Here is a 9,472-nt window from a genome sequence, read left to right as displayed (position 1 = left end):
AGCCTAGATTTCTTTTTTTGACAGGCGCCATAATGCATGTCGTTGATTAGCCTTCAAAACCGCCAAACTGCTGTTAGAGTTGCAAAACTGTCCCGTATTAGCCGGGAAGTCCCTTATATTGGGCCTAATTGATTTGTCCCATCCCATGCCTCCCTTGTCTCGTTTATTGACAGTTATGCTGATCTAACCACAGACTGATATAACAGCAGCAGCAGTGCTGATGATCACGACCAATGATCACGACACTTGAGAATGATCACCGACACCTGTCATCATCCAATCACAGCCGACACTCAAGCGCATCAGTAGGAAATGCGCCAATCCGCCAGTCATTAGGACAAATGGCTTTAAACAATAGTCTTCTACACTTAGGTAGTGGGCCGAGCCCACGTATCTGCTTTAGTTTTTTAAATGACCTGTCCCCGTCGATGGAGAAGCTGGATTTTTGATAGTATCAACGTCGTTTTTTTCTTAAAACATTTTCGTTTGTTGGCACATACAATTCTTGCACATATTTTCTGTAGCTTAGTTCAAAGTTAGCAACTTTATCAGGAAATCGTCTCAACTACCTAAACTCTCCAACCAACCAGAACTCGTCTTGTTAGCTAATCGAATGGTTCCTAACAGGATCAGCTGATAGTAAAAACAACCTAAGTGACCATGCGTCAAGTAGCTGGCCTAGTAAGCCTACAAGTCTCGGCACCACAATGGTAGCTCAGTTGAGCTTTAATTGGGTGTGCTTTGCCTTCGGCAAGGGCACAACCTTTGTTCTCTCACATATATATTATTGGGTGTGCTCAAGCCTTCGGCGAAAGCACAACCTTTGTTCTCTCACATATATATTATTATTATTTTTTTTTATTTTTTTGCCCCCCTAAAACTCAGTCAATATTTGGCCTACATAGACAACGTAGATGTCAAAAGTTTCGTCTTGGTAGCGATTGAGTTGCTTCTATTGGAATTTACGTTCCGTTGCATGGTTTAAGCTTAAGTTAAGTTTTTGTGGCGAAAAGTGAAGCTAACGGTGGCTAATTTGCTAGCCACAGTCACTGAAGTTACTAACGTCACTGCGTCACTAACGTCACGAAAACACGCGTGACTACCTTTGCCAGAACATTCGTTTAGCATCTGTTAACTTGGGGGATAGCTAGGCTAACTATAGCTTTACTGCAAGGCAGCTGCAGAAACGCCACAAGAAAAGAGGCCAGGGTGATAACTATTTACTCATTTTACTTTGTGATATGACACACAATTGTGATGTGTAATGTACAATATAAGCTGATATTATTAAGGAAGTACATCTACTTTCGGAAACAGTAGTCTACTATTTCACTGAAGTATTAGCATCATGACATTAGCCTGTGTTGCCCGGGCAACACATACTACAGTGGTCTATGACGTAGCGTTATCTGTTTTCAATCTTAAAATAAACATTCCTCGCATATACATTTTCGTTGTAGGATTTATTCTGACATTAGAAAACGATTTGTTGGTGAAATTACCATTACCTGTGGTTTCAAACCAGTGTAGCTCACTGCAACGCTGTAGCTTATGCGAGACACACTACTGTACAAAAACATCTACACTAAACAGCTGTTTAGGAAGTCAAACGGCGACAGAACATGTTCGGTACTCCCCTTACTTAAATCAAAAGTCTATCTAACTACTAACCTGAACTTCATTGCCACAGCCTAAACGTTGTCAATCTGTTCATGAAAATAATTAATTTCATCTTAAACCGTACAACGGAACGTTAAATCCAATTCAACCAACGCAATCGCTACCAAGACGAACACAGCAGTAGTCTACTAGTACTGTACCGTAGTAGTACAATTTACCGGGGCAGCTTCTCCACACAGGGCTATATCGCATTTTGCGTTGTTACTGACAATGATCGCTACCACTGAGCTTTTTATGAATGAGCGATTTTCCACTAAATAAATGTCAAGCTTATTTACGTTTTGGGGGGCATATTTTCAGTTAGCAGATGGTACTGTTTGAATCGCAATTCCATCTTCTACTGCCGGGTAACGTCGTAGAATAATCTTCAAAGGGGGTTCTTTATTAATGAATGAATGCAATGAGTAGGCTAAATGCCTGAAAATATCATGAGAAGGGAAAAACTTAAAATGACGTTTAAGTCATAGAGATTAGGTCAATTTTTACACCGGTCTGCCCAATTTATTCGTTTTGTTTCAACGATGAGGCTGCCTCTTGCAGGGGAAATGAGAAGACATCTATTTCATTCTACACTTCACTCGTATTTTCAGTTGTAAATGAGCAGCAAAAAAAAATGCTTTTAAATCTATGTCATCTTTATAAATAATAAGTATGCATTTTTATATAAAATATACAGAAATATCAGTTGTAAAAATGTCATTCAAAAACGGACCCCTGTGCAACCTACGCAAGCAAGCACACCCTACAATTTCCCCAGAAATTGTACCCTCTCTAGTTTACCTTATTTTCTTCATTTTTTAAATCAGTGGCGGTGATTAAAACTGTTGGGCACTCATTGACACTGGAGATTTAGCTGGCTGTGCTCAGGATAGCCAAAAAACACAAAGAAATATGAGAACATTATTGAGACGTTTTTATACAACGAATACCATAATATGTAGCATGTTGAAAGTGTTCATGTAGTCTTGGTTCTTCCTCTTCTTGTGTTTAGTGGAGACTTAAAATCGACACTGGCTGTCCCCCTTGCAAGTGATCCCCAAAAACCCTGTAAAAAGTAATTTACAACATCCGAGTTGGACTGTTGTTAAACACCTGATGCTATAATGTGTTCCAGGTAGAGGGTGTAAGCTGTCTTGTGTCTACCTCTTGTTGAGTGTACTGTAGACAGAGCTGGCTGGTGAAGGGACCCTGAGCTGACTGGAGATGGTAGACTGAGCTGGCTGAAGATGGGAGACTGAGCTGTGTCAACATAATAAAACGAGCGATAGGTCTCGGTCTGCTCTAAAAGTTATTTCCCGACCTTGCTCTGTCCTTAAGGGTTGTAGAAAAGTTTTAAAGTGATACAGAAAAATCCAGCTCCTCCATCGCCAGGGATCGTTCAAATGCACGATTTTGAGCTTCTGCCCACCACCTAACTGTATTTTAACACAAAAACATACTGTTGCAGCAGGCCACCGTTGGTTCTGTAGCCTAGGCCTATTTCATAGTGACAAAGTTGGGTTGGGGTTGCTCAACATTTTATAGCCAATTCCCTGGCAAACACGTATATCATATTCTCATGTAGGTTAGTGCATGTAAACCAGCAGATACTATTTTAAAAGAAATTCCTGCATTAAAATAATGTATCATGACAGTCTGTATGATTTGAAATGGTAATTTATTATCACACTAACATTTACCAATTATCACTGCAAACAATTACGCTGCACTGAACTGTAGGCTAAGTAAAGTACAAAAAAGTTAAAATAACGAAACCTGTAATTATTACTTGTGAACGAATATCATTCACGTCTTACTAAACCTAGTCAAGCGAAAGTGAACGAGGTAAACAAATCAATTTCTGTTTCCTCTTCTGAGCCTATGCAGGTCACGTGAAAAATGATCCAAAGATCCGTATCGGAAGACCCAGTCAAAATGAACGAATCATAACTGTTTTATCTAGCTACCAGTACTGAGCCGCAGGTCACGTGAAAAAGGATCCAAAGAGTCGTACCCGGCAGATGAACGAATCGCTCACCTCCCGACCCGTGTCTTCAGATCAATGTTTCGTTCCTCTGCCAACCGAGTCCTCGGATCAATGTTTCGTTCCTCTGCCAACCGAGTCCTCGGATCAATGTTTCGTTCCTCTGCCAACCGAGTCCTCGGATCAATGTTTCGTTGATCTGTTCGTTGTAAGGATTCGTTCAAAATGAACGAATCGTTCACGAACGACACATCACTAGTTGACATTCAGACACGCAGCTGATATTTGAGCGTCGCAGTTATTTTCCTGTTTCTGTTGGGTGCGATTTATCTGTAAGTAGGCCCAATATACATTTTGTGGATCATTAGTGTAGACGGTCATATTATTCCGACAATTCCGTTACATTTTCTATGTAAATTATGTGTTTGTGTACCTACTAATGTATGATTTAATGTAGGCCTATACTTTCAGTTTCACATCGAAAATCGTTTCAGTAAACATCGTCTTTTATTGAAGATTTCATGTTGTTAGCTAACTGTCTACCTTTGCATGGTAACATGGTGTAAGGGTAGAATACAAATATCGGCTATTGTTTAAAGATGAAGGTTAACTAGCCTATATATGTCCTGGTTTACTAGTACAAGTGTCCGCTAAATGTCTACCTTTGCATGGTAACATGCTGTAAGGGTAGAATACAAATATCGGCTATTGTTTAAAGATGAAGGTTAACTAGCCTATATATGTCCTGGTTCACTAGTACAAGTGTCCTTGTATGAAGGAAATGCAAAGAAGTAGGTACAACGATAAATAACAATAAACGACAACAGCAGTAGCCTAAAAGTCAGTCCAAAGTTTAGAATTATAGGCTAATGGTAAATAAATGTATTCCAATAACCAGTAGCCTAAACTACACGTCTCTTAGTCAAATACTAAAAAGCACAGACAACACAGGCCTACATAAATAATATCACCAGAAGTTGAGGACAAAGTTCACAGAATATATGAGCTAAATGATCAACATTTATCAGCTTTTAAGGAGGAAGTCCAACAACCCAACCCAGACCACACCAGAAAGACCAGCACGTCCTTACAACATCCTGCCCCCACTGTGAGGATGTCCAGTTCTGTATCAACAACCACTCATGGGGTGGTGGTCATCACCCATGTTCACCCTGCTGGGAACGGCTTGGGGATGGGGGCCCCCTCTCCCCCCACCTGTATGGGTCGGGTAGGACCTGTGGTGTCGTCTGTGATGGAGAGGTTCCGTGAGGGACATCCTAAGGCTCTGGGGGTAGGACTTTATTGTACAAAGTGTATGTAAGATAAATATAAAAACTGACCAATAATGAAGCATGTTTCATTGCACAGTGGGGTGTATGGCTACATCCTTGTTTACACATTTCTCTTATGACCATGTTCTGTTAAATAGTCACTGTCTGACTGTTTTGCTCTGTCTGTTTTGCCATCAGACAGTACAAATCATGTTTGGAGCCATGGCATTTTTGTTTGGAATCGTGATGATTTTTGGCGAATTGAGTCTTGGAGTAGAAAGTGGTATGTTCGTCTGGGGCAGCATTATTGTAAGTACACATCTTCCCTTTGTTACCTTTGTTGTTGGTCGTCATTCTACAGTACTGGTGTGGATTTCAGTTCACTTTTAAAGTTCTGTTGTGTCACCGTTGAAACAATGAATTGAACTAATCGATAAGACCTGTTCTCTTACTCATAGTATGTGGATAAGTTTGACCAAAATGAGTTGAACTCACTACCCTTCTGTGCTTTAATTTGGTTATTGTCACAGTCGAGGTAACTCTACATGTGATCATTAATGAATGCCGTCATTCAATGTTAAACTTGACCCCACTTTACTAGCTGAGTAGCTCCAATTACAGAAGTGCAGTTACGTAGTTTCATTGAACTGTTTCCTTATTAGTGTTTTCTCATTTTTGAAGCTTCTACTCTGCTAAAGCAGTTTAGTTTGGTATAAGTACGCTCTAGCTCAGCTTCTCCAGCTTTAGATTTAAATGTCTATTTTTATAGTGTACCATAGAGTGTACTTAAGTATATAGTTCATAGTGTTGCATAAAAAAGCTAATTGATTTAAATGTATATCAACTTTGTGTGTACAGGAAACCTACTACTAAGATAACATCTCTTTTTCTCTCTCAGTACATAATTGCAGGCTCTCTCACCATTGCAGCTGAAAAATCGTTGAACAAGTGCCTGGTCAGTACTGTTGAACTTCCTTAATGTCCAGTCTCGTGTTTAGGAGTAACTTATATTCTTATAATATGTATATATTATGTAGATTTAAAGTTAGAAATCCTTTATCCCTGCTTTTTCCCTCCCTCAGGTGAAGGCTTCATTGGGAATGAACGTTGTTGCCACAGTGACTGCTGGCATAGGCACCATTCTCTACTCTTTAGATGCTGCTGGTGTATTTTACGATTGTTACGATTACAAGTGGCTATGTCGTCGATACTGGGTATGACCATATATATTTATTCATTTTTGTATTTGAGATGTTTATGGAATTTACAGTATGCATACTGATCAAAATTGTCAATACAGGTCTAATGTTCAGTCGTAAGACCTCTCAGTCACTTCAGTCAAACAAGTGTAGCTGGCCCAGGGTCATGCTGTACCTGGGGTTGAAGGTGTGGGATATGACTATTTTAGCAGAAACAGTATTATGATTAGCAATTTTATTCTATATATAAATGAATATGGGACACAGCTGTCATTCCATTCATGCCATCATAAAAGTCTGCCTAGTTGCTGTAGACAATAGTAGATAGCTACTAGAGAAACAGTATCTGTAGTGAAAATCTTCACAAAATGTTTGTCATGTGTACAGCAATTTCTTAATTTTGTGTCTTCACAGGCCAAACATCAGGGAATTTCTGGCGTCATGGCGCTTTTCTCTTTGCTGGAGATGATGGTCACCATCAGTGTCTCAGCATTTGCCTGCAAAGCTGTCTGTCATTCCCCCCCTGAAGTAGGTGGAAGCATTAAAAACAACGTGGGTTTCGTCAAAATGCCGTCCAGTGCTGACAGCTGGTATAGGCCACTGCAGGGGACGGTGAAACAAGATGCACCTTAATTATTACATGTCTTATTTTGTCTTGTAGCAGTTGTTCATCGTTGGCAGTCACTTACCACAAGGTGGCCCTGTACCTTCACAGAAAACATTCAACATCCCACCGAACGCCTATGAGGTAGGAAGTCTAACACTGCTTTTCTCCCATTTCTACACCAGGGGTCTCTGCATCAAAACCTAAGTTACAAAGGGAATGCAGACAACACTAACCAAAACCTAAACATGCTTCCTCTCAGAAATGAACATGAATGTTCAACTCAATAAGAATCAATAGGTTTTCCTTCATAAATTATGTTTTCTCATATCCTCTTTTGTTGCTACAGACTTTGAGGACCCCAAAAGGAGCAGAAGAGGGATTGCCTGCCTACGACGACAACAGACCCCCCCAGTATAGTTCGGCTATGATTCCCTGAGGCTCTTAACTGTGGCTGCTTGCTTGGCTTCTAGGTTCTCTTTAGTTTGTTATTAGGGCAGAACGATTAATTGCATTTGCGATAATATCGCAATGTGACAAAACGAGATTTTGTAATCACAAAGGCTGAGATTTTACATTGGTCACGTGACATGCGAGAGTAATGCAGTTTGCAGACGAAGGATCAACTTTGCGCTTTACACTTTACCTTGACCTGTACGATGGCCTCAGGCTCGACAGAACCTGACACAACAGACACTTTGCCAATTTTGCCTGCCTGGCTAACGTTGCTACCTCACGGGGCAACACCACCAACCTAATTTGGCCCTAAAAAAACACCACAAAGCAATGTACGATGCATAGCTAAAATGCTGAACAACAGTGTGTAAAATAAGCCAAATAACACCCGACAGGATGACTGACTGAAATGTTTCAAAGCCTAACTCCTTATTCATGTTCGAAATTACTCAAGCAGTCACAGCGTTCATCGCGAAAGATATGATGCCCCTCGGTGATACACATACAGTAGGCTAGGATCACTATGGCTGTCAGTGCCATACTGTTTCTGTTAGGCTACTGACTGAATCAGAAATGTTCAGACAGTGTCTTTTTTTTTTTTTGATTTAACCTTTATATGCGTGAGTTCTAAATATTTCCAACGGTCCCCACAGCGCAAGTTTCTTTTCCCAAAGCACATGCTATATTAGCCTACGTTTAGCTTTGATTTACCAAAATATTTTCGAAGAAGTATGTTTTCCTTAATTTCTCTTAACTTTGTGTGTTATGTTACTGACTGGAGATAAGTAGTATATATCTATATTTATTAATAATAAATCATATCATCACATATTAAATCGCAATTGCAATATTCGTCAAAATAATCGCAATTACCTTATTTTCCGAAATCGTTCAGCCGTATTTGTTATGGTCACTTTATTACCCCCAATAATCGCTTTTTAAAATCTTTCCACTGGTTAGAGGGAAATTATACTGACTATGTTTAACCGTGTCATGTTTGTCTTTTTCTATTCTTGTATTTCAAATTCTCTGTTCTGGTGTAAGGCTGGGTGTCATCCTGCCCCCACCTCTCATATGCTAAAATCTGGAGTTGCTGGACGGAGTCTATACTTGATGGCTCTCACACCTCATTGCGTAACTTACTGTAGCATTGCTTGTCATATGTGGATAAGTAAGGGTGAAGATGTGGTGTGATTGGTTGTTCTTGGGTATAAAAGTAATTGTGAAGGATTGTTCTGTGGATTCTTGATCTCCTCAGACCTTCTCCTCAGCTCTGGCTTGTCCTACTCCTTCCTCACATCTTGCTTTCTATCTCTGGTTTGCAATAATTATGGTAGAGTAAGAGTTAACCTTCATTCTGTTACATGTTTGCCTTGTAATTGATTTCATTCATTTGCAATGTTACTAAATGTATATTTCATTTCACCTCACTTTGACCATTCTGGCTCTGATTTAACCCATAGAGTCAAATAACTGTAATTCAATTGGTATTGGCATTATTTGGTTCATGTTATTACACTGTTCAGTTTCCCACCTTCCTTAAACCATAGGGGAATTAGTTTTGGTTGTTTGGCAAATATTAAACCCCTTATACTGGCAGTTACCTACATTTGCTTTAGGCCGATGTGAATGGTGTGAGAATATTATTTTGTGGAATTTATATAAATAAAACTATATTACTGGACTGTGTTGTTTGTTTTTATTATTTTATTATTTTGTATTATTGGTGGCCAAGCTGCGAAGCGGCGAAGCCACCTTAAGGGTTTCTACCTTTTCTTATAATTAGGATTCCTCCGTAAGGAGGAAACCTATTGTTATTGTTAGTTTTATTATTATTATTCTAGTTCCATGGGAGTCAATGGCAGCCCCTAGAACCCTTGGATAACTTTTTGTGAAATTTGGCACACTCATTAAGGACAGTTCCTTCTATACCTACACCAAGTTTCATGTATCCCATTAGACCACTCTAGCGCCACCAATGGGTCAAAGTTGGACTTGTGTTTACACACGCAACTTTTGAACCGATTTCAAAAATGAGGTACCATTGGATTCCCTGGATCAAGACGAGTTCAACGCACCCTATGACGCCAATTTCCGGTTATATAGACTTTCTGCTATTTCCGGTTGTATCAAAAACCTTTGAAAGCCTACTCCTCCTACAATTTTTGTCATATCTTCTTCAAAATGACCATAGATGATCTTCAGACCAAGCCTCACAAAGGTTATCCCATGGCGTTTTGATTTTCTAAACCGTTTGTCCGGCACAGCCAATCAAAATCAGCAAAAAAGCAATCAAACA

The 9,472-nt window shown here is 39.7% G+C and overlaps 1 protein-coding gene across 1 annotated transcript; it reads left to right on the top strand.

Annotated features, from left to right (window-relative positions):
• The first annotated feature begins 3,907 nt into the window (after positions 1–3,907).
• Positions 3,908–8,857, top strand: LOC136943966 (membrane-spanning 4-domains subfamily A member 4A-like). The gene is made up of 8 exons (XM_067237466.1): positions 3,908–3,975; positions 4,672–4,934; positions 5,113–5,223; positions 5,813–5,869; positions 5,997–6,128; positions 6,528–6,641; positions 6,775–6,861; positions 7,067–8,857. Exons 2-8 carry the CDS (start codon positions 4,758–4,760, stop codon positions 7,154–7,156), a joined length of 768 nt encoding a protein of 255 aa, XP_067093567.1. The 5' UTR covers positions 3,908–3,975; positions 4,672–4,757; the 3' UTR covers positions 7,157–8,857.
• The last annotated feature ends 615 nt before the right edge of the window (positions 8,858–9,472 follow it).

The sequence above is a fragment of the Osmerus mordax genome, chromosome 6, assembly GCF_038355195.1.
Source record: "Osmerus mordax isolate fOsmMor3 chromosome 6, fOsmMor3.pri, whole genome shotgun sequence".
NCBI classification, from domain to species: Eukaryota; Metazoa; Chordata; class Actinopteri; order Osmeriformes; family Osmeridae; genus Osmerus; species Osmerus mordax.
The sequence above is the reverse complement of the archived record's forward strand: the minus strand, read 5'-3'. Positions and strand labels throughout refer to the sequence as shown.